We start from the raw sequence: 26,438 nt of genomic DNA, 5'->3' as shown, positions 1-26,438 counted from the left end.
ATCGTCTAGATTAATTGTATACTGTAGCTAAGGAGTCGCCTCTTCACTGTTGACGTTGAGACTGGTGTTTTGTGGGTACTATTTAATGAAGCTGCCAGTGTGTCTGTGAGAATTGTGGGAAAGGGCTGGTGTTGCCATAGCAATTGTGAGTTGAACTCTGTGAGATAGACTCCTAAGTATATAGCGCAGTTTGTTTAGGCGATTTTACAGCTAGCTAGCTACTTCACATGCTGGTATTGACTTTGGTGTTATTGTGTGTTGCTTAAGGTGACCAAATTTCTGAAATGAAAACCGGGGACATTTCCAGTTCGGCGGTCAATATATAATTAAAATATCCAATGTTATGATCTATGAAATAAAAAAAGGGGGACAGTTCCGGGTTTCAGGTATTTAGTCTAACATGCACACTGTGATAGAGAAAACAACTATACTACAGAAGCACTACAGACTAGACAGAACTGTCTGATCTGAACAGCCATTCAGTGGTCCTGGTAGTCTGGGTAGAATAAGAGCAGAAGAGAACATGAGCAAAATTGAAAAAACAGAGACAATAGTATAACATAATAAAGAAATAAGATGATGAGGAGATTGGTAACTACATAATAGACTTATACCAACCAAATCGTTCATTTCTCAGAAGAATGTATTTTCTTCAGGATTGCTCTGTCTTTGGCCAGCTTCTCCATGAACTCCTGGCAGGGCAGGTTGAATTTTGTCTTCACAATAAGCATGGCCTTGATGGTAGGAACCTATTTCTTGCTGATGTCCATATATCATTCATTTGGGAGAACACTCTCTCGACTGGTGCGTTACTTCCAGGTAAGCACATGACAACAAATGCTAATCTAGCCAGGTTAGTGTGTGGGATGTGATTCTCTTTGAAGTGGGTAACCACCGTGCTCCATCTCTGACTAAGCGGTGTCTCAGATGTTTTCCATTCTTCAAGCGATCCCCCCTTTAGGAACTCTTGCAGGCAGTAACCTCATCACACAATGCATCCTCATTGATGGTCACATTGGGGAATTTTTTTCTGCAGTGTGGCTACTGCCTTCTGGATCTCTTCGCGCTGAGGTTGCCTTTTTAAAAGGAGACCATGTAAATCTTTGCTTGCATGTAGTTCACAGCCATAGTGAAGAATGAGTGGGATGTTTTGAGAAAGCTCTCTTTAGACATTGCTCCACATTTTCCTCCAGCTCTCTCAGAAGTCCTCTGACCAAAACCGGAATGACGTTTTCATCACGTCTTGCAATCAATTTTGCCTCAACGTTTCTCAGAATTGCAGCTGACTCCACAGCACAGCGGTCCTGGCCTTCAAGCATCTTGATCGTGTCACTGAATACGGTCAGGTTTCCATGGACAAAGGCCAGGCAAAGTTCGGTCAGTTTGCAGGACAACAGGGGATTTGTCTTCAGAAAGAAAATAGGGATTTCAATGGCACATACATTTTCAGCATTCTTTCTAGAGCAGAGAGCATGGACAGCCAGCGAACATTGTTGTGTAATAAAATGTTATGGTACTCCTGGCAAACAAACTCACAAAACCTCTTCAGTCTTTCTACTCTGATGATAAAAATATAAAAATATCTTTGAGCAGGTACTCAACATCAAGGGGAATCATATGCAAATCTGTTCTGGCTGTGTAATGAATTATGTGGGCAGGACAACCTAAGTCAATCACCTCCCGCTGTAGATTATTTTAAACTTTGGTATAGACATTCACCCTCCCCAGTCTATTCAGTCCTCCAAAGTTGGTATTTGTGTTGTCGGCAGAGAATGCCACAACTTTGTTTTCCAGGTTACATTTTTGGATGAACACCAGGACCTCCTCTGCAATTCCCTCTGTTGTTTCTCCTTTCAATTCAACAAAATCAAGCAGTTTTGTTTCCACAGATGTGCTGCCATCATGTATCTTACAATATCTGACTACTATTGTCAGCAGCTTTACATGTCTATGATTGGACGCAATCTTTCCTTCTCCTCCAATCGAGCTCCTCCTCTTGTCTTCACTTGTCTTCCTTCTCTTTCTTCCTTTCCTTCTCTTTACCTTTCCACCTCACTCTTCTACACTCCTCGCTTCACTCGTTTTACTCCATTGGTCCTTCTCACTCTCTTCTCCTTCTGCTCCAATCTTTAATTAATAAATAGTACACTATTAGATAAAATACTTTGGTTAACTTCTTGCGTCGAGCAATCCCGTATCCGGGAGCGTAATCATAGCCTCAAGCTCATTAGCATAACGCAACGTTAACTATTCATGAAAATCGCAAATAAAATTAAATAAATATATTGGCTCACAAGCTTAGCCTTTTGTTAACAACACTGTCATCTCAGATTTTCAAAATATGCTTTTCAACCATAGCTACATAAGCATTTGTGTAAGAGTATTGATAGCTAGCATAGCATTAAGCCTAGCATTCAGCAGGCAACATTTTCACAAAAACAAGAAAAGCATTCAAATAAAATCATTTACCTTTGAAGAACTTCGGATGTTTTCAATGAGGAGACTCTCAGTTAGATAGCAAATGTTCAAAAATATTATTTGTGTAGGAGAAATCGCTCCGTTTTGTTCATCACGTTTGGCTAAGAAAAAACCCCGAAAATTCAGTCATTACAACGCTGAACTCTTTTCCAAATTAACTCCATAATATCGACAGAAACATGGCAAACGTTGTTTAGAATCAATCCTCAAGGTGTTTTTCACATATCTATTCGATGATAAATCATTCGTGGCAGTTGCCTTTCTCCTCTGAACCTAATGGAAAAGTGGACGCAGCTGGAGATTGCGCAATAATTTCAACGGAGGACCCCAAGCGGACACCTGGAAAATGTAGTCTCTTATGGTCAATCTTCCAATGATATGCCTACAAATAGGTCACAATGCTGCAGACACCCCTCTGTTGGCCAAAACAAGCACAATGTGATTGAGACGTCAACCGGTAGACTCTGTTGCCTGGTCTTTCTTGACACCTAAAATATTATTTCACTTTGTGGTCTGTTTTGAACACACACAGTTAAAAACGGTCCAATTCCGGGTACATCTGTCCCCGTTTGGTCACCCCAGTGTAGCTACGTTTGCTAGCTAGTTAGTTAGCCAGCCAGCCCAGAGAGAGCGCATTGCATTGTAGGTTTTGTAATCAAATTGAGCTGCAACAGATACCCACAACGATTTTCACATGTTGCTACCATCCTTGTTGTATTGACGTAAACAAAACATGTGTTCACAAAAAAGTTTGTTTAAAGCTGTAATATGTAACTTTTTGGCTGACCTGACCAAATTCACATAGAAATGTGAGTTATAGATATGTTATTCGCATTGAAAGCAAGTCTAAGAACTGGTAGATCTGTTCTATGTGCACTGTTTCTTTGCTTCCCGTTCTTAAGTTTTGTTTTTGTGTCATTTACTTTCGGTTTTGGACACCAGCATCAAACAGCTGAAAACACAATTGTTTGGTTATGGAAAATATATTTCACAGCGGTTTAGATGGTACAATGATTCTCTATATTATACTTGCTTGCAAACTGAAATTTGGCAAACTGAATTTTACTACTACTTTGCAAGCTCCCATTTTGGACGTGTGTAAAAGTCGCTCTGGATAAGAGCGTCTGCTAAATGACTTAAATGTAATGTAAATGTAAAAAATAAAAACTCCACAGACACATGTGTACAGTCTCACACACAGACATACAGTCTCTCTCTCTACTCACCACACACACACACACACACACACACACACACACACACACACACACACACACACACACACACACACACACACACACACACATCACATGTAAGTGACGCCCGTTCAGTGAAGCCCAAGTATTTTATTAGGATGCCCCCCAGCTGAACACACCACCTCACTCCACTGTGGCCCTAGAGGACTGAAATGTCCCTGTTGTCTCCTAAAAAAAGTCTTCTCTATAACTCCAGCCAGAGCCATATTGCCCATAAACCTGATAATTAGAATTCAAATGTAATATCACAGAGCACTGAACTTTGGTGACAACAGCATTATGTAAATCTAATATAGCCATTTTTGAGAGTGTGACTGTGACATATTCACTATTTCCTTGCTCCGCCCAACCGCCACTTGCTGTGTTCTTCACGTGACAGACTGATAGTCATTAGAGTTTTGAATGTCAAGCAGCAGCAGATAAGAGTGGATGGAAATAGCTTCGTAGCCAGTGGGTGACTGACTCTACCATTTCCCAATAGAGTCGGGAGGAAAGGGCGGCTAGATGAAAGATACTGTACCGTAGCCGCCAGTATAATGGCTGGGCACTTTAGTGCTGATCTTTCATGACAGCGGCGTCTCTGAAATGAGCTGCTGGTATGTCGAAGATTTACTCGTATCATCTATTAATTACGGAGATGAGGAACACTTTTAATTCCCATGATAAATGAGGAAAGGACACCTGTGTCATTTTATTATTCAAATGCATAACTGAGGGGAAAATGCAAAGTATCAGGGATATTATCATGGTTTGGACTAAAGTCCAGAAATGTGGAACATCGGAGAGTGAGTGATCGTAGGTTTGTGAGTTGTTTTGAATTTTATATATATATGTTTCTTTTTTTCAAGCAATAATGCAATACAGACAATAAAAATGGCTGCCCCCATTAGTGGGTGCGCTGGTCAGATGGTGCTCTCGCCCCCACCCGCCCCGAGACACCAGCAAGGCCCTGGCCCAAATGGATTTTCCAAAGGCAGGAAAAACCAAGCACAGCCCGGCGCCCGGGTGGAGCGCACAAATAACTACCAGGACCAGCACACACACAGCTCACAGCATGAAACCAAACCACAAAACATAAATAGCAAAACGCAAAGCGTACAAAAATCCCATTCCCACCCTTTCCCCTGATTGGAGGACCTCAAACATTTACGCTGTACATTTGTGTATATAATTATTCCAACACCCATCAATTCCACCATTCAGACAGCCACAGATCAACCCCTCTTCCCCAATAAGTCATTCTACCATTTCCTATTGCAATTCATCCCACCATTCTCCCATGGTGTCTCACTAGGGACTTGAACCTCCCAGTTTGCAGCATTTCTGACAAAATTGCCCCAAAAATAAACAATTTAGCCAAGAGCACAATTATATTTCCTATTGACTGTGTGGTCCTTCAAATCCCTCAGCAATACAGTTTGCAGGTCAACCTTACCCTGATATGTCATAGTAACCATTCTTGGACCTGACTCCAAAAACAAGCTTCTGATGGACAGTACCAAAGAGATGCTCTATTGATTCTCTCTTGATTATGTGGGGCGAGAATTTAATATAATAGCTTAAATTGATGCATCAATTGTTCGGTATATCAGTTCATAAACCCAATGCCATGGTATTGAGACAACTATCTTGAATTTTATGCGGCATATTTGTCAACACTCTTGACCGTATGTGAAACTGATACATTTTACAATTTACATGAGTGATTTCAAGGATTTGGCATTTTTAATTGGTGGCAGACAAACTACTTCATTGCATTTTCCATTTTTTGTGTCGGAGCTACGATGAGTTGGTTATATTTTCCATACACCTGGATGAATTGGTTGTAACACCGTCATTGTTCACAATGTCATTCATAAACATACCTTTCTTATACATCTCTCTCAGTACATTGGCATTTAGCCATATTGTTTGCTGTAATATACCCTACCGTTCAAAAGTTTGTGGTCACTTAGATACAGATGCCTCACAAGTCCTTAATCTGTCAGCTTCATTAAATAGTACCCGCAAAACACCAGTCTCAATGTCAACAGTGACGAGGCGACTCCGGGATGCTGGCCTTCTAGACTGAGTTGCAAAGAAAAAGTCATATCTCAGACTGGCTCCCAAAAAATAAAAGATTGAGATGGCCAAAAGAACACAGACACTGGACAGAGGAACTCTGCCTTGAAGGCAGCATCCCAGAGTTGCCTCTTCACGGTTGACATTGAGACGGGTGTTTTGCGGGTACTATTTATTGAAGCTGACAGTTGAGAACTTGAGGCATCTGTTTCTCAAACTAGATACTAATGTATTTGTCCTTGTCCTCTTGCTCAGTTGTGCACCAGGGCCTCCCACTCCTTTCTATTCTGGTTAGAGACAGTTTTCTCTGTTCTGTGAAGGGAGAAGTACACAGCGTTGTACGAGATCTTCAGTTCCTTGGCAATTTCTTGCATGGAATACCCTTAATTTCTCAGAACAAGGATAGACTGACGAGGTTCAGAAGAAAGTTCTTTGTTTCTGGACATTTTGATCCTGTAATCGAACCCACAATGCTTCAGATACTCATCTAGTCTAAAGAAGGCCAATTGTATTGCTTCTTTAATTAGCACAACAGTTTCAGCTGTGCTAACATAATTGCAATAGGATTTTCTAATGATCAATTAGCCTTTTAAAATGATAAACTTGGATTAGTTAACACAACATGTCATTGGAACACATGAGTGATGGTTGCTTATAATGGGCTTCTGTACTCCTATGTAGATATTCCATTAAAAAAATCTGCCGTTTCCAGCTATAATATTAATTTACAACATTAACAATGTCTACACTGTATTTCTGATCAATTTTGTTATTTTAATGGACAAAAAATGTGATTTTTCTTTCAAAAATAAGGACATTTCTAAGTGACCCCAAACTTTTGAAGGTTCGTGTAGATTCTGCCTCTTCTGGAGGATAAATTGTAATTTTAGAAAACTCTGCATACCTTCATTTAAAAATAAGAATACTTTAAACAGGGTTACAATCCACTGGAAATTGATATTTTTAATCTATATAACAGCAGAGAGCCCCCTTTTAAACATTGGATGTGCCACTTAGTCTCCTCCTGGAAAACCAGTTTGGATTTAGATATAGTTTCAGTATAATATAAGCTTTAAGAGAGAGGTTTGAATGTCTTGATATTTATTTATTTTAGTTAAATAAAGGTGAAATATTATTATTCTTTGCTTTAAAGCAAAGGGGGAACCAACTCCATATTAATGCCCATGATTTTGGAATGAGATGTTTCAGCGAGCAGGTGTCCTCATACTTTTTCATGTAGTGTATGCCTCATGGGTCTCCCGGTCACGACGCAGCCAGGGATCGAACCTGGGGCTGTAGTGATGCAGTGCCTTCGACTACTGCGCCACTCAGGAGGCCCTCTACTGGAGAGAGCTTCTTTGTCTACACCCATTCAGCATCCTTCACATCCTCTTAAGCCTTAGCCCCACCCATCTCTTTAAGGATTCACATGTGAGGCCATGTGCTAATCATGGTGAATAGGGTAGTGTAGTAAACAACCAAAGATTTCAAGACTAAAAGTGGTGAGTTGTAGTAAGAAGTAGTAGTAAAAATACACTTTTTCTAGTCCTTGGCCTATATCCTAATCTGACTTTGAAGCAGGTCATATTGTTCTTCACATTACCGTCTTTGGTAAACACACGCTATATCAAATATAATCAAAGTTTATTTGTCACATGCACAGTATACAGAAGGTGTAAACGGTACAGTGAAATGGTTACTTGCATAGTAGAATATTTTGTTTAGACATTTGGCTAGCTAGCTAAACAATCAACCATAAATTAATCCTAACTCATACTACCATGCACAATGCATGAATCTGCAGGTGTCTAAAGCTAACCAACTATGTTCAATGTTAGCTAGCTAGCTAATTGGGCTATAACTAGCAATGCAAATGTATCTCTGAGATACAAATAATATTACAACATAGATCATACAGACCATTTAGCTAGACTCTTACCCGTATACATGGATGAACACCTCTCCCTCTCTGTCATGGATGCCATGGTTGCCCTTTAGTTTGAAGATGTAATCCGGAGACGGGTGTTTTATACAACAGCCTTCTGTGTTCTCTTTTTGACTCTCCACATTTGGCAATGATCTCTCTTCTTCCACTGGGCATTCCACTGATTACTAGCATTATACCTATTCATGATTATAACATGACTAAACATATAGATAAACAGTGCATTTTCTGTGTAGGCTAGTATCTGTTTATTATATAGGCTATAACAGATACATCATCAGATGGAATAGTATGTTTGGAATTACCACCGCAAATGTGAGTTATATAGCCCAGTGGCAGCCATTTGGCATAATGGCCAATAAAGTAAACTCCAAAGAAATTATGGTTTATCATTTCAGTATTTTGGTTCATAAACCTATGGCAACAAGCTCAAACTCCTAACCCACGAGTTTAGTCAACTGTTCACATACCCTGGTCCTTAATGCGTGGGTCCCTCTTCCAGTTGTCAAAACTCTCTGGTAGAGGCGACACCTTGCCCACCTCCGGTGACAAAGAATAGCCTAGTTAATTACAACTAACGTCGTATCAGTCCATCATGCCCCTGAGTTGTTCTGCGTTAGGGCGTGAGTGGATGTTTGCATGAGGTGGTCTGCCAGTGTTATTGTTGGATCATTCCACCATAGTGGGTCAAGGTTCTATTGTTTCTTTGTGGTTCTCTGTTACTTTGGGGGTGTGAGAGGGTTACTCAAAGAGTGTAGCTACATGTTTAGTGGTCTATGTGAGGGCAGAGGAGGTGGGGGTGCCAGGTTGGGGTTCAGCGGTGTGATTGACAGGCAGACAACTGTGGGGGGTTTCTAATGATCTATAAATAAGTAATCTCATTGGTCTAATGAGAAGTGACTCATCACATGCCTGAGGGTGGATAATTACACAGGACTTCAAACGCAAGCTCACATACAAGCACAGACACATACACACTCACTCAAACACACAGAGAGAGCGTCTCGCATACACAGCGGGTTGAGAGGTCAGGCCCGAATGAGCAAAAGCTGTCAGGGCTTCACATTGTCATGCTGAGAGAGAGAGAAACTAAAATAACATCCGACACTTACTGTTACTGAGACTAACCCTGGAGTGGGGAACATATGGAGGGGAATATACATACAGAATCACTCAGATACAAACATATACCTGACACAGACTGGCCTGAGATCAGCACTGATACTATACCAAGGAATGTTGTGAAGTGGATCTATAACTAGAGAATACTGGCTGATCAATGTCCTTGTAGTGATGTTCAAGTCATGACTCTCTCCTCCCTCACCTAAAGGTACCTAATGCCATCCTCAAGTGCCAGAAGGCCGGCATCACCGTGCGCATGGTTACCGGGGACAACATCAACACTGCCCGCGCCATAGCAACCAAGTGTGGCATCCTGTTGCCGGGTGAGGACTTCCTGTGTCTGGAGGGCAAAGAGTTCAACCAGCTGATCCGTAACGACCAGGGAGAGGTGAGACACACCACAGGACTTTTTTTTATTTTGAAAGGGGTACTTTTATTATTATATATTAAAGATGAGACCGGCTTGGGGACTTAAATTATGTCCTAGTAGTAGTACTAACATTGGGAGTGATGCATTTTTTAAAAGTTCTTCATTGGTCGAGATTCAGTCCCTCTGACTCCGTGTCCTCCTGTGCTCTAGGTGGAGCAAGAGCGTCTGGATAAGGTGTGGCCCAAGCTGCGTGTGCTGGCTCGCTCCTCTCCCACTGACAAACACACTCTGGTCAAAGGTGGGTTAAAGCTGTCACACATCTCTCCTTTTCTTGTTTTTACTCCCCTCCTCCTTCCTAAAATGTGTTCTCTTTCATGTGTGATCGACACACACAGCGGACCCAGGGGTCTCTAGCACTGCCATCCCCTTCAGCCCAACCCAGTTTTCTTCAAAGACTAGCCTGTTTCATCTCAGTTGGGGGTGGTGGAGGGGTGGAGAGAGAGTTACAGGCCAGGTGAGGCATAACGCAGGTGTTGGTCATGAATATGGAGACTCTTGACTAGAAGACTTACTGGGGAAAAAACACTGAATTTCAGCCACTGAAAAAGCAAATGAAATGGCTAAAAGGCCATTTCGAAATATTGGGGGACCGACATTTGTTAGTTATGTTCATCCAACAAAATGCCATTCCTCAGAGAATGTGTATACTGCTGTCCAGTGTACTGATATCTGAGGGGTGTGGTCTTGTTCATCTCCCTCAGGTATCATGGACAGCACCGTCCTCGAGACACGACAGGTGGTGGCTGTGACAGGCGACGGAACTAACGATGGCCCCGCCCTAAAGAAGGCTGATGTCGGATTCGCTATGGTAACACTCTATTCACATCGGTCTGTTTTCATGGTTCCCTTGTAACAAATTTCCTTCCGATTTTACCCCCTCTATTTTCTCAGACAAGAATTGTTAGCGAGAACTTAGTAAGTATTTGCGAATACACAACAGCCATGACAAGCTAATTTTGCCCAAACCTCATCTCTGCAACTCTCCAATTTACTCCAAGTGCCCCCATTTAAGATGGCTGTGTAATTGGATAATAAATCATTAGAGGGAGTAACGACTGGATAAATCTGCTTATCACCAGACAAGCCCCACTACATTCACACACACACACTGCACCCCTCGTAGAAAGACCTCTGGGTTTGGGAGTTACAGAATAAGAGTGAGTGTGTGAGTGTACATGTGTAATTATACTGTGTTGTCTATACTCTTGTCTATCTGTGTGCTTGGCAGCCCATGTCAGTACGCCGCTGTGAGGAGCCTTGTTTCAGATTAGCAGTCGGCCTTGTGGTTCAGTTAAATCCCATCCCAATATAGTCCCCTTCACATTCATTCAGACTACACTCCCTCTGCGAGCCTGTGTCACACTAACGGGGAGACCCCACAGCCAGGAAGACCAGTTCATAGAATCAATCACATTTATTTATGAAGCCCTTCTTACATCAGCTGATGTCACAAAGTGCTGTACAGAAACCCTACCTAAAACTCCAAACAGCAAGCAATGCAGGTGTAGAAGCACGGTGGCTAGGGAAAACTCCCTAGAACCAGGCTATGATGGAACCAGGCTATGATGGGTGGCCAGTCCTCTTCTTGCTGTGCCTGGTGGAGATTATAACAGAACATGGCCAAGATGTTCAAATGTTCATAGATGACCAGCAGGGTCAAATAATAATAATCACAGTGGCTGTCGAGGGTGCAACAGGTCAGCACCTCAGGAGTAAATGTCAGTTGGCTTTTCATAGCCGATCATTCAGAGTATCTCTACCGCTCCTCCTGTCTCCAGAGATTTGAAAATAGCAGGTCTGGGACAGGTAGCATTTGGAGCAGCAGCACGGCCAGGAGAACTGGGGACAGCAAGAAGTTATCAGGCCAGGTAGTCCTGAGGCATGGTCCCAGGGATTAGGTCCTCCGAAACAGGGAGAGAATTGAGAGAGAGCGATCTGCTTGAGAGAGAGCGATCTGCTTGAGAGAGAGCGATCTGCTTGAGAGAGAGAGCGATCTGCTTGAGAGAGAGCGATCTGCTTGAGAGAGAGCGATCTGCTTGAGAGAGAGCGATCTGCTTGAGAGAGAGCGATCTGCTTGAGAGAGAGCGATCTGCTTGAGAGAGAGCGATCTGCTTGAGAGAGAGCGATCTGCTTGAGAGAGAGCGATCTGCTTGAGAGAGAGCGATCTGCTTGAGAGAGAGAGAGCTGCTTGAGAGAGAGCGAGCTGCTTGAGAGAGAGCGAGCTGCTTGAGAGAGAGCGAGAGAGCGAGCTGGGCCTCCCGGGTGGTGCAGTGGTTAAGGGCGCTGTACTGCAGCGCCAGCTGTGCCACCAGAGATTCTGGGTTCGCGCCCAGGCTCTGTCGTAACCGGCCGCGACCGGGAGGTCCGTGGGGAGACGCACAATTGGCATAGCGTTGTCCAGGTTAGGGAGGGTTTGGCCGATAGGGATATCCTTGTCTTATCGCGCACCAGCGACTCCTGTGGCGGGCCGGGCGCAGTGCACGCTAACCAAGGTTGCCAGGTGCACGGTGTTTCCTCCGACGGGTTGGATGCTTGCTGTGTTAAGAAGCAGTGCGGCTTGGTTGGGTGGCGTATCGGAGGTCGCATGACTTTCAACCTTCGTCTCTCTCGAGCCGGTACAGGAGTTGTAGCAATGAGACTAGATAGTAATTACTAACAATTGGATACCACGAAATTGGGGAGAAAAAGGGGGTAAAATTCACAAAAAAAAGAGAAAACCGAGAGAGAGCGAGCTGCTAGAGAGAGAGCGAGCTGCTAGAGAGAGAGCGAGCTGCTAGAGAGAGAGCGAGCTGCTAGAGGGAGAGCGAGCTGCTAGAGAGAGAGCGAGCTGCTAGAGGGAGAGCGAGCTGCTAGAGGGAGAGCGAGCTGCTAGAGGGAGAGCGAGCTGCTAGAGGGAGAGCGAGCTGCTAGAGGGAGAGCGAGCTGCTAGAGGGAGAGCGAGCTGCTAGAGGGAGAGCGAGCTGCTAGAGGGAGAGCGAGCTGCTAGAGGGAGAGCGAGCTGCTAGAGGGAGAGCGAGCTGCTAGAGGGAGAGCGAGCTGCTAGAGGGAGAGCGAGCTGCTAGAGGGAGAGCGAGCTGCTAGAGGGAGAGCGAGCTGCTAGAGGGAGAGCGAGCTGCTAGAGGGAGAGCGAGCTGCTAGAGGGAGAGCGAGCTGCTAGAGGGAGAGAGAGCTGCTAGAGGGAGAGCGAGCTGCTTGAGGGAGCTGACTATAAGAATCCTGTGGATACAACAATTGCAGAAGAAGAATTATTGGAAAAACTACGTGCTTTCCAACCCAAAAAGGCCTGTGGTGCTGATGGTATTTGAAATGAAATGATCAAATATACATCCACAAATTCAAATTTGCTATACTCAAACTCTTCAACATTATCCTCACTGCAGGTATTTTCCCCGATATTTGGTTTCAGGGATTGATCACACCAATCTAAAAATGGAGACAAATTTGACCCAAATAATTACAGAGGAATTTGCGTTAACAGAAGCTTGGGGAAAATTCTCTGCAGTATTATAAATAGCAGACCACACCATTTCCTTGACCAACACAATGTCCTGAGCAGAAGCCAGATTGGATTTCTAAAACATTATCTTAAACAGACCACATTTACGCCCTCCACACTCTAATTGACAAACAAGTAAACCAAAACAAAGGCAAAATCTACTCGTGTTTTGTTGATTTCAAGAAACATTTGATTCAATTTGGCACAAAGGTCTTTTTTACAAACTAATAGAAAGTGGTATTGGTGGGAAAACATATGATGTTATTAAATCAATGTACACTAAAAACAAATGTGCAGTTAAAATTGGCAACAAGCAAACAGACTTCTCTCGGGGATGTGGAGTGAAACAGGGCTGCCCAATAAGTCCAACACTACTTAACATCTACATTAATGAATTGGCAAGAACATTAGAAGAATCGGAAGCACCTGGTATCACCCTACACAACACTGAAATCAAGTGTCTGCTGTACGCAGATGACCTGGTGCTGCTGTCTCCCACTAAAGAGGGGTTACAGCAGCACCTAGATCGTCTTCACAGGTTCTGTCAGACCTGGGCTCTGACCGTTAACCTAAAAAAATAAAAAATATAATGATATTCCAAAAAATGTCCGGAAATCAGGATGAGAAATCTAAATTCTATTTGGACACAGTTCTATTAGAACACACCAAAAACTACACACATCTCGGACTAAATATCAGCAACACAGGTAGCTTTCACATGGCTGTGAATGAGCTGAAAGACAAAGCAAGAAGAGCATTATATGCCATTAAAAGGAACATTAAAATCGAAATTCCAATTAGAATCTGGCTCAAAATGTTCCAATCGGTTATAGAACCAATTGCTCTATATGGCAGTGAAGTATGGGGTCCACTCTCTAATGAATTCACCAAATGGGACAAACATCCAATTGAAATACTGCATGCATAGTTTTGCAAGTGCAAAGAATAACTAATAATTGGGCCAATACCCCCTCATTCGAATCGAAAAAAAGAGCCATCAAATTTTACAACCATCTAAAAACAAGTGACCCCAAAACATTCCACCACACAGCTCTACAATGTCAAGAGATGAAACCAGAGCAGAGTCCCCTCAGCCAGCTGGTTCTGAGGCTCAGTTCACAAACCCAAACCAAACCCATAGAGCCTCATGACAGCACTCAGAAAATCTGGCCCAACGAAATCATCACAAAACAAAAAGAAAAATATATCACCGATTGGAAATTTGCCACAAAAAATGAAAGTAAACTTCAATGCTATTTGGCTCTAAACAGACAGTACATGGTGGCAGACTATCTGATCACTGTGTCTGATAGAAAACTGAGGAAAACACCGACTAGGTACAGAGAGTCTATAGTCCCACATAGATCTCCATGAAACACTCACTGTTCTTATATGTAATGAGGAAAATGGCCTAAGTGAGTTCAACAAAGCTTTGAGGGAAAGCACAGTAATTGAAAATAGAAAGGATAATGATATAGCCTCGGGTATTAGTGGCCCCAAATGTTCTGTGTAGAGGAAGGGTCGAGGAGAGATGAAATACATTTTAATAGCTAGACTTTGTCTCCTTCCCTTTTTTTTCTCCAAGGTTAATTGACTCGCATGATTTAGAGGAGAAAAGGGGAGATGTTAAAGGGGTGGAATGCAGTACCAATATGTCATGAAATGCAGGCGGTTTGCATGCATGCTAGTTCTTTTCACCGGGACTCAAACTTTGACACTTAATGCTGTGGGTACTGGTTACTCACTCTCACTCATCACTCTCATCCACCTGGCTGATGCATGGCAGCCATTTTGTGGTTCATGTCCCTGACTGACTGCAACTTTTATTGAACCTTTATTATTACGGCCGGCCGAACTGAGGTCACATCTGGCAAAAAAAGGCTGCCGTTATCAGCCAGGCACAGTAGATTGGTGTTACACATTGGTGGTGGATTAGGGTAGTTCCCCATACAATGTAAAGCAATTGAGATGTAATCGATAGCACTATATAAATGTAATTCATTGTTAATAGGCCTAAAGGGAATATGTAATAACATTTATAAAAACAATGGGAACGATCACGGCCATTTCTATCATCATCAGCCTCATCATCATCCCTATAAACCGAACTTCTCCATCTCTGTCTCCTGATAGGGTATTGCCGGTACAGATGTGGCTAAGGAAGCATCTGACATCATTCTGACTGACGATAACTTCACCAGCATCGTCAAGGCTGTGATGTGGGGCCGCAACGTCTACGACAGCATCTCCAAGTTCCTCCAGTTCCAGCTCACTGTCAACGTGGTGGCCGTCATCGTGGCCTTCACTGGCGCCTGCATCACACAGGTAACACACTTACCCTTTGATCCTTCTTGAAATTCTTTTTTTTTTTTTTTTAAAGACCCGCACACACCACCTCTCTCTCTCTCTCCCACCCTTGTTCGCTTTCTCTCTTTCTGTCTCTCACACTTCCACTCCACATCGCTCTTTTCCTCCCTCTCTCCAGGACTCTCCTCTGAAAGCAGTGCAGATGTTGTGGGTTAACCTGATCATGGACACCCTGGCATCTCTGGCTCTGGCCACCGAGCCCCCCACCGAGTCCCTGTTGCTGAGGAAGCCGTACGGCCGCAACAAGCCCCTGATCTCCCGCACCATGATGAAGAATATACTGGGTCATGCCGTCTACCAGCTCACCATCATCTTCACCCTGCTGTTCGCTGGTGAGACCATCACACGCTGGAACACACAGAGAGTCAGACCCCGCTGGAACACACAGAGAGTCAGACCCCGCTGGAACACACAGAGAGTCAGACCCCGCTGGAACACACAGAGAGTCAGACCCCGCTGGAACACACAGAGAGTCAGACCCCGCTGGAACACACAGAGAGTCAGACCCCGCTGGAACACACAGAGAGTCAGACCCCGCTGGAACACACAGAGAGTCAGACCCCGCTGGAACACACAGAGAGTCAGACCCCGCTGGAACACACAGAGAGTCAGACCCCGCTGGAACACACAGAGAGTCAGACCCCGCTGGAACACACAGAGAGTCAGACCCCGCTGGAACACACAGAGAGTCAGACCACACTGAAATCTCGAGACAGTATGCTTAAACAAAAATTTAAATATATTATTCTGTTTGCTCTTCCCCTTTCCCAGGAGAGAACTTCTTTAATATTGACAGCGGGCGTAACGCGCCTCTTCACTCACCACCGTCGGAGCACTACACCATCGTGTTCAACGTGTTCGTCATGATGCAGCTGTTCAACGAGATCAACGCCAGGAAGATCCATGGAGAGAGGAATGTCTTCGAGGCCATCTACCGTAACCCCATCTTCTGTAGCGTGGTTATGGGAACCTTCATCCTGCAGGTACACACACATACTGTAGACACACACACAAACACACACATACTGTAGACACACAAATATGCATACACTCACAAACACCATATATACACACACACACTAACATGCACTCTCACACACAAGGAAAGGAGATGGTGAAGAGCAGGGGGAGAACTCAGATGCACTGCTTTTGGAATGAATGATCACTTCCCCATGGAGATCAATGAAAGAAGAAAAAAAACTGTATCCCATCATGAAAACAAAAAGCATTGCCTGAACTAACGAGTCTCCTTGGTGATGGATAGGCTTTACGTCAACGGGCAACGCAATTGCATTGGGACTCTAGAATCACTTCCTGGCAATTTTAAAGCGTCGTTCAAACCTGAACTTGTGTGTTGTAGTGTATCATCACGACTTCAACTACAACAAATACATGCTCTACTGGTTTTCACTTGACAAGGAAAGGGCTGCATATAGCCCGTGTTCATGTATGTAGCCTTCCTAATAAAATAAATGAGGTTTTGAACTTGGTCAACATAAATAACTTTCACATTCTAGCTTTAAGCGAAACGCATTTGGAAGCATCCGTTAACGATGGACAAATGAACGTAGATGGGACAGGAATAAAGATGGAGGTGTAGCGTTGTACATTCAGAATCCTATACCTTTCAAGAGGAGGGATGACTAGGGCTGTTGCGGCGAACCTATTACCGCCACACCGGCAGTCACGAGTCATGAAGGCAGTCAAATTCCACGTGACCGTTTAGTCACAGAAATTAGGCTTCTACAAATTCTGATGCTGCTGATGGACATTAGTAGCCTACCAAACTTGCTAACTGCCTGGTACTCAGCTCTCTATTGTCCCTCTAATCACTCTGACATAAATGTAATCGAAAATCAAATCAAACACTACATGAGACCCAATGAGTTCATGTTGCGCAATATTTCTAAAGGCTATGCAATTGCTAGAGAAAACAGAGTGATGGACTGTTAAAAAGAGGAGGATGCCATCAGATTTCTATAGGCCAGGCCTACTATATTTACAGTTGAAGTCAGAATTTTATATACACTTAAGTTGGAGTCATTAAAACTCGTTTTTGAACCACTCCACAAATTTCCACAAAACTTATTTTGGCAAATCTACTTTGTTTAAAGACTGATTATTTCACTGTATCACAATTCCAGTGGGTCAGAAATGTACATAAACTAAGTTGACTGTGCCTTCAAACAGCTTGGAATATTCCAGAAAATTGTCATGGCTTTAGAAGCTTTTGATAGGGCTAATTGACATCATTTAAGCCAATTGGAAGTGTACCTGTGGATGCATTTCAAGACCTACCTTCAAACTCGGCACCTGTTTGCTTTTTTAAAATCATCGTTAGTCGCATCATGCAGCTTTACAATGTATTAAGAAACAAAACATACAGCCCAACGTTTGTAGAACAAGTTACATTAAGAACTCTAAATTAAGCCTATAGGGGGACCTATTTCTTTGTTAATCGCTCAACACAGTATAGCGGGATGTGCGCACTCCCTCAAATTCCTATTTTATTCAGCTTTGTTCACTTGTATTCTTCATACTATAAAATAATGCCATGGAATTCTAACCAAATCTGGTCTACTAAATGAACTAGCGTAGCCCACAGCCATATGGCATAGCCAGATCAGGAAAATGTATGTTACGAAGGTCTGCATCAGTGGCTTGTAGGCTGGAAGCCAGAAGATGCTAAGTGTGTTTATGCTAATTAACGGTCAATTACCGTGAGACTGACAATTATTTGCTTGGCAATCACCGGTAGGTAAGATTTTGTGACCTCCACAGCCCTAGGGATGACCTTAATGTATGTCAAGTAGATACACTATAGCCTTGTACATCTGCCTCACCAGGCACCCATATTGATAGGATGTGTGTACAGACCTCTTAGCTCAAAGGTGTCTTATCTGGATGACCTAGGTACTGGGTTTGACCAGGCCACACATAGTAACAGAGATATATTTATCTTAGGGATTTTATATAAATTGGAACAGAATAATTCAAATATAACGAAATTATTGAGAGATGCTGAGAGCTGTGGTTTGAAGCAAATGCTTAATGACACTACTAGATCTTCAACCAAGACGTGTCACTATTCTGACACATGCATTGATCTGATATTCTATAATATACCATTGCAATGCTTAGAGGCCAGATCAATGCCTGTCGGCTGGATAGACGATAATATTGTGACCATAACCATGAACACCAAGGTTTCAAAGAAACCCCCAAAGATTGGGGTCAAGAAAAAAAAGGTTTAAATCATGAGCAATTTCAAAATGATTTGGCTGCTGTACCCTGGGAGCGGACTTACCTAGAGGATGAGGATTAAATCACGCTACAGAATGTTTTATTGATTTGCTCACTGGGGTAATTGACCATCATGCCCCAGTAAGAAAGAGTGCAGTTGGGGCTCATCCATCTCCATGGATGGATGATGACATGGGTGAGGTGTTTTCTCAAATAAATAAAAAACTTCCATACCAAATGGCAAATCTACAGGTTATGATTTTATGGACATTTTTTTACTTTGCTATGCTGCTCCCCAGATTGCAGCTCCACTGAAATACATATTTGATTGGTCACAATCTTTGGGGGTTTCTTTGGATCCTTGGGAAATTTCCAAATGTATGGAAGCATGCTAAGCTGTGTCCATCCATTTGGGGCTACCAAGTGGTGCAGTGGTGCAGTGGTCTAAGACACTGCATCTCAGTGCTAGAGGCGTCACTACAGACAGCCTGGTTCAAATCCAGACTCTATCACAACCGGCCGTGATTGGGATTCCCAGCATCGTCCAAGTTTGGCCTGTGTAGGCCGTGATTGTAAATAAGATTTTGTTCTTAACTGACTTGCCAAATAAAGGTTACATAACAAATAAAAAGAACACATTATTCCTGCCAATAGTCAACCAATCAGTCAACTCCCTTCACTCGGTAAGATATTGGAGGGTATTGTGAGTAGACAAATATGGGAGTACATGGAAAAGAATGATCACAGCCGATCAGCATGCTTATCGCAAAAAACAATCCACAACCACTGCATTGGTGGACATGACTAACCATTGGGTCAATGCTATGGATAATGGCAGGTTGTAATATTTGTAGATTTCAGATCATGGAATAATTTGGACAAAAATATTGCACCATGGGTTTAAGGAGGCAGTGTTGAATTGGGTACAGTCATATCTAACTGTCAGAAAAGAGTCCGCCTTGATCAATTGGTCGTTTTCTTTCCCTCATGCTTTAGACTGAAGTACCGCAGGGCAGCTGCATTGGTCCACTTCTTATTAAGTATTCAGTTGTTAAGAGACAAACGTTCAGTCAATACTAGGAATAGATTGTCCACCATCTGAGTCATTCTGGCAGAAAAGAGAAATGGGCAAAATAACATTTTGATTCAGAGCAATGAAAGAATAGATAAATTAATCTGAGCAAACCAGAAACCTTTCAATATACTTTATAAATTCAAACAATATTTTAGAACAATTTAGATATATTAAATTGGAAGGTTGTGCAGACTAGGGTAGATCTATCAATCTATCTTTTCAGACTGTCAAGAGTATTTATCAAGGACAATACGTCAGTGTATGTCTGTTTGTAACAGTGTGTTATATGTGAACATGTGATTGTATTGTATTATAAATTGCACTTTTATGTGTAAGCACTCTGGAATATTAGTCCAAATGAGGACTAAAACGAACTCGAACACAACCAGGCATACACTCACACACACCACATGCACTCTCTCTCACACACACTGTTTCTCCATCTGTATTAGTGTCTATTAGATCTACAGGTACACACACTCACTCTGTGTCTCTATCTCAGATTGTCATTGTCCAGTTTGGAGGAAAGCCCTTTTCCTGCACAGCTCTGAGCATTGACCAGTGGCTCTGGTGTGTCTTCATTGGAGTGGGAGAGCTGCTCTGGGGACAGGTAAGACACACAAACAATCTCTGTGTGTGCGTGCGTGTGTGTGTGCATGAGGCAGCTGGTACTATAGGTGCCAGTGAACTGTTGCTAAGTTGAGACGGGTTCAGGAACACAAAGCGGTTGCGTTTCATGGTTACCATCACATACGTCACTGTGGTAATGAGCGCTGGCGCACATGAAAGCAGCATGGCCCACATTTGCCCACACCCCAGAGGACGAGAACCCAGCACAATACTCCCTCTGCGACTATATATACACACACACACACATGTTCAAAGACATGTACACACACACTTCTCCATCTGCATGAACTCACACACACACACACGTTCAAAGACACACGCTCTTCTCACTTTACACCTACACACTCACACCCACAGACTCATATATACAGAGAAAGAGATCTCATACTGTCTATAGACAGGAGCCTGTACCCTCAAAGACGAGCTTCCCCACACTGAATTCAGCTAGGAGGCGGAGAGAGAGATCTCTCTGTAAAACCAGGTAGAACAAGCTAGTGTAAGTCTCCCTGTATCCGCCTATAATTAATCGGCTGTCAGCCAATCAGCATTCAGGGCTTGAATTGCCCATTTTAAAATATTACATGATGATGCCCTCCAGCATGTGTACGTGCATGCATATACATTTCTGTGTTTGTCTGTGTGTGGGAGTCTTTGAAAGCATAATCGTTCAGAGGTGACTAAATGAATTTGAGTCATCATGACTTGTTACATAAGCGTACCTTGTTTGAAATGCAGACAAGAGAACATAACGCAGCACCACCTTACCTTAGTATCTATATCTCCACCCTAAGGAATGATACAGCAAGAAAGTTTGATACCCTTCTACTGACACTGCAGTTTGGTTTAGGCTGCATCCCAAATGGCATGTGTCTCTCTATTATGCATGGGAATAATTGGGAACAGATGTCTTAAATTAAAATCACCTGGAGCTGGTTTCCTGGTGTTTTTACAGTCTTTTATGTCCAACAATAAAGCTTTTTTTTTTAAATACCAAATTGTATTTTATTTATTTATTTTTGCTCAGAACTCTGGTGGCCAAATAAAACCACCCGCGGGCTACCAGTTGGGGAATCCTACCATATCTCTCTGCTTCACCAACCCATGTCTTAAAAACAGTCACATGAAGACAAACTGGCTGGCAACCACTTAATTAACTAGAACCATTCAATATAAATAGTCATTGAAATGTATTTTTCTTTATTTCTTGTTTTACCCCAATTTCGTGGTATCCAATTGGTAGTTTGTCTTGTCTCATCGCTGCAACTCCCGTACAGACTCGGGAGAGGCGAAGGTCGACAGCAGTGCATCCTCCAAAACACAACCCAACCAAGCCACACTGCTTCTTGACACAATGCCCACTTAACCCAGAAGCCAGCCACACCAATGTGGCAGAGGAAACATCATACACCTGGCAACCGTGTCAGCGTGCACTGCGCCCGACCCGCCACAGGTGTGGCTACTGTGCGATGGCACAAGGACATCCCTGCCGGCCAAACCCTCCCCTTACCCGGACGTTGCTGGGCCAATTGTCCTCCACAATTTGTCCTCCGCCCCATGGGTCTCCCGGTCGCGGACCTGACCCAGAATCTCTAGTGGCACAGCTAGCACTGCGTTGCAGTGCCTTAGACCCCTGCGCCACTCGGGAGGCCCATGTATCTCTATGCTGACAACACCATAGAATTGCAGTAATTTAGTAAATTCTCTGTGGACAACCCTTTCTTCAGTTTGGGCCTGGGAAATGACCTTGCTTGCGCTTAAGTGGCATTATTGCTGGGGAAAATGGAGCGAATGCTTTAAATGAATGAATTTCAGACCATTAATTTAATTGAGTTACTGAACCGATATAGACTGAGTATACAAAACATTAGGAACACCTGCTCTTTCCATGATATTGACTGACCAGGCGAAAGCTATTATCCCTTATTGATGTCACTTGTTAAATACACTTCAATCAGTGTAGATGAATGGGAGTAGACCGGTTAAAGAATGACTTTTAAGCCTTGAGACAACTGAGACATGGATTGAATGTGCCATTCAGAGGGTGAGTGGGCAAGACTAAATATTTGAATCCCTTTGAACAGGGTATGGTAGTAGGTGCCAGGCACAACGGTTTGAGTGTGTCAAGAACTGCATCTCTGCTGGGTTTTTCACGCTCAACCGTATCAAGAATGCTCCACCACCCAAAGGACATCCAGCCAACTTGACACAACTGTGGGACGCATTGGAGTCGACATGGGCCAGCATCCCTGTGGAACGCTTTCGACACCTTGTGGAGTCTATGCCTTGATGAATTGAGGCTGTTCTGAGGGCAAAAGTGGGTGCAACTTAATATTAGGAATCTTTTTGTACACTCCGTGTAAGTTCATATGGAACATTATTAATGCATGAGCCTGCCGAGAAATATGATGGGAGGAGAAACCAGTGGACCGATTAACAAGGTGTTATTTTCAAGTCCGAGCTCTTTAATAGTATACTCAAATCAATTTCTATTCATTACATGCTACGTAAACAACAGGTGTAGAAAACCCTTCCCAAGAATGCAGAGAGAACAAAAATGGAGAAATAATTTTAAAAAGTTATAAATGCACAGTGAGTAACGATAACTTAGCTATGTACTGTACACGGGGTACGGAGTCGATGTGCAGGGCTACAAGGTTAATAATAAGTACACAATGAGCAACGGTAACTTAGCTATATACTGTACATGGGGTACGGAGTCGATGTGCAGGGCTACAAGGTTAATAATAAGTACACAATGAGCAACGATAACTTAGCTATATACTGTACATGGGGTACGGAGTCGATGTGCAGGGCTACAAGGTTAATAATAAGTACACAATGAGCAACGATAACTTAGCTATATACTGTACATGGGGTACGGAGTTGATGTGCAGGGCTACAAGGTTAATAATAAGTACACAATGAGCAACGATAACTTAGCTATATACTGTACACGGGGTACGGAGTTGATGTGCAGGGCTACAAGGTTAATAATAAGTACACAATGAGCAACGATAACTTAGCTATATACTGTACATGGGGTACGGAGTCGATGTGCAGGGCTACAAGGTTAATAATAAGTACACAATGAGCAACGATAACTTAGCTATATACTGTACATGGGGTACGGAGTCGATGTGCAGGGCTACAAGGTTAATAATAAGTACACAATGAGCAACGATAACTTAGCTATATACTGTACATGGGGTACGGAGTCGATGTGCAGGGCTACAAGGTTAATAATAAGTACATATGAACATATAAGTAGTGCAAAAAGGGTAAATGCAGATAGTCCGGGTAGTTATTAGGTTAACTATTTAACTAACTACTTAGCTGCCTTATGACTTGGGGGTGAAGCTGTTTAGGGTCCTGTTGGTTTCAGACTTGGTGCCGCGTGATATCAGAGAGAACAGCATATGACTTGGGAGGCTGGAGTCTTTGACAATTGTTGGGGCATTCTTCTGACACCGCCTGGTATAGAGGTCCTGGATGGCAGGGAGCTTGGCCCCAGCCGTACACGGTACCCTCTGTAGCGCCTTGCGGTCAGATGCCAAGCAGTTTCCATACCAAGCTGTGATGCAGCTCGTCAAGATGCTCTCAATGGTGCAGCTGTAGAACCTTTTGAGGATCTGAGGGTCCATGACAAATCTTTTCAGTCCTCTTAGGGGGAAGAGGCGTTCTCGTACCTTCACGACTGTGTGGTGTGTGAACCATGATAGATCCTTAGGGATGAGGACACTGCTAAACTTGAAGCTCTCGACCAGCTCCACTACAGCTCCGTCAATGTAAATGGGGGCGTAATCAGCCCTCCATTTCCTGTAGTCCATGATCAGCTCCTTTGTGTGGTGCAAGGTTGTTGTCCTCACACCACGCTAACAGGTCTCTGACCTCTTCCCTATGGACTGTTTCATGGTCGTCGGTGATCAGGCCTGCCACCGTTGTCTTCAGCAAACTTCATGATGGTGTTGGATTTGTACACAGCCACACATTTATGGGTGAACAGGGAGTACAGAAGGAGACCCCGTGTTGAGGGTCACAGAGGCGCATGAGTTGTTGCCTACCCTCACCAACTGGGTCCGGCCCATCAGGAAGTCCAGGATCCAGTTGCAGAGGGAGATGTTTAGTCGCAATGTCCTTAGCTTATTGATGAGCTTCGTGGGCACTATGGTGTTGAAGGCTGAGCTGTAGTCAATGAACAGCATTCTCACATAGGTGTTGGGCAGTGTGGAGGGAAATAGTGATTGCCCCATCTGTGGATCTGTTGGGGCAGTAATTAGAGTGGGTCCAGGGTTTCTGGGATGATGGTGTTGATGTGAGCCATGACCAGCCCTTCAAAATATTTCATGGCTACAGATGTGAGGGCTATGGGGCGATAGTCATTTAGACAGGTTACCATGGCGTTCTTGGGCACAGGGACTATGGTGGTCTGCTTGAAACATGTAGGTATTACAGACTGCATCAGGGAGAGGTTGAAAATGTCAGTGAAGACACTTGTCAGCTGGTCAGTGTATGCTCGTGAGTACGCATCCCGGTAATCCATCTGGCCCTGCTGCAGTGAATGTTAACCTGTTTAAAAGTCTTACTCACATGGCCTAACTTTTATTGACAATTTGTACACTTTTTGGTAACAAATGATACTCTACAGGGATGATGTACTCCACCCAAACCATGTCAGAGCCTGGACCTGATCTTTCAAGGCCGCGTTAAGCTATTGACTCCGAGATGTACCAAGCTCCACTCATATATCTCCCATCCTCTCTAAGCGTTACTGTTGGGGGTGTTGTCAGTTGTAATCTTGTACCCATTAATTTAAATCCCTCTTAGTTCTGCTATTGTTAGCTCAAGAGAGGAGTATGTGGTCTGCTCACCCAGTGCTTTTAGTTCAAATGAGAATTCCATAAACTTGAATAACCCCTCGGTAACGTAGAGGGATTGGGCTGTTGCGCAATAGCAACCAAAGCCCATGGAAGTCAGTTTATAACATTCCATCATTGGTTACTCTGAATTCCTCATATTGACATTGGCTGCGGCCTCAGGCCCTATGGCGCTAACCTTGGAAAAGTATCTCCAATTTCTTCTCCTTCCTCTATTACTAATGGGGATAGACCAAATGGTGCAGTTCTATGCAAACGTATAGCCATACTAACTATTTCAATATCAACCATCAGACAGGGCCTGCAACCGCCTATTGAGCATAGCTTGTTTCAGCTGGAGTTTCCATGTGACTTAAAAAATTGTAAAGGACCTGGGTTGATGTAGAATTGTACCATTCTATTCAAAATTATATTGGGTTGGATGCTGATAGGAGACATTTGCTGAATTATCAGAGAAATGATAGTGAAAGCTTTTCTTTTAGGCTATTTAAAAAATAAGTCCTGGATGCTTTGCTAGCAACAGACACAGGGAGCGTCCAATTGGATCCCGGTCTGCTTGAGTGTGCAGCGCCCATCAATGTTGGCTCAATAACCCTCATTTTCTATTTTATATTGTTATCAGGAAATTTTCCAAGTATGGAAATCAGCTTTTGAGCTGCCACTCCATAAGTGAGGCGATAGTAGTGATCTTAATAATTATCGCCCCATTTCAAGGCTTCCTTGTACAGCTAAGATTCTCTAATCTTGGTAAATATACAACTTTTCTCTTTTTTTATCTGAGAAATGTACTTTTAATGTAAACCTATCCGGGTTTAGGCCTGGACATAGCACTATGACAGCAACCTCTTTAGTTGTTAATGATCTTGTCAATGCTTTAGACACTAAAATGAAAAGTGCTGCTTTGTTTGTGGATCTGTCAAAAGCTTTTGATAGTTTCTTTTACCTTTATTTAACTAGGCAAGTCAGTTAAGAACAAATTCTTATTTTCAATGATGACCTAGGAACAGTGGGTTAACTGCCTGTTCAGGGGCAGAATGACAGATTTGTACCTTGTCAGCTCAGGGGTTTGAACTTGCAACCTTCCGGTTACTAGTCCAACGCTCTAACCACTAGGCTACCCTGTTGATCATGGTATTTTATTGACTAAGCTGTCCTAGATAGGCCTGAGTTCTGATGCCTTTTTATGGTGTCATGATTATCTTTGTGACAGAACTCAGGCCATCGTGATTGATGGGGTTGAGTCTGAATTTCTTGCTACATGAAGGTGTACCACAGGGGTCAATTTTAGGACCTGTTTTCTTCACTATTTATATAAACACTGTTGGTCCATCTGGTAAAAATGGTAAACTTAATTTATATGCAGGTGATACTATTATGTATGCTATTTCCTTGACTGTTGATCTGGCTGAAAATAGAATGTATGTTGTTTTAAAAGTCTCGTAAGACTTTTGCATGTTCACT

General features: G+C 43.2%; 1 protein-coding gene across 9 annotated transcripts in view; it reads left to right on the top strand.

Annotated features, from left to right (window-relative positions):
• LOC135539729 (plasma membrane calcium-transporting ATPase 1-like) overlaps positions 1 to 26,438 on the top strand; it is a 150,393-nt gene that overhangs the window by 98,442 nt on the left and 25,513 nt on the right. For all 9 annotated transcript variants that reach the window (XM_064965799.1, XM_064965798.1, XM_064965797.1 and 6 more), the window contains 7 exons: positions 9,071 to 9,250; positions 9,443 to 9,530; positions 9,994 to 10,100; positions 14,922 to 15,113; positions 15,274 to 15,487; positions 15,927 to 16,138; positions 19,976 to 20,083. In XM_064965799.1, the coding sequence (XP_064821871.1) occupies positions 9,071 to 9,250; positions 9,443 to 9,530; positions 9,994 to 10,100; positions 14,922 to 15,113; positions 15,274 to 15,487; positions 15,927 to 16,138; positions 19,976 to 20,083 (1,101 nt within the window). The remainder of the gene's footprint in view (positions 1 to 9,070; positions 9,251 to 9,442; positions 9,531 to 9,993; positions 10,101 to 14,921; positions 15,114 to 15,273; positions 15,488 to 15,926; positions 16,139 to 19,975; positions 20,084 to 26,438) is intronic.

Source organism: Oncorhynchus masou, chromosome 5 (genome assembly GCF_036934945.1).
Source record: "Oncorhynchus masou masou isolate Uvic2021 chromosome 5, UVic_Omas_1.1, whole genome shotgun sequence".
In the NCBI taxonomy this organism is placed as follows: domain Eukaryota; kingdom Metazoa; phylum Chordata; class Actinopteri; order Salmoniformes; family Salmonidae; genus Oncorhynchus; species Oncorhynchus masou.
The sequence above is the reverse complement of the archived record's forward strand: the minus strand, read 5'-3'. Positions and strand labels throughout refer to the sequence as shown.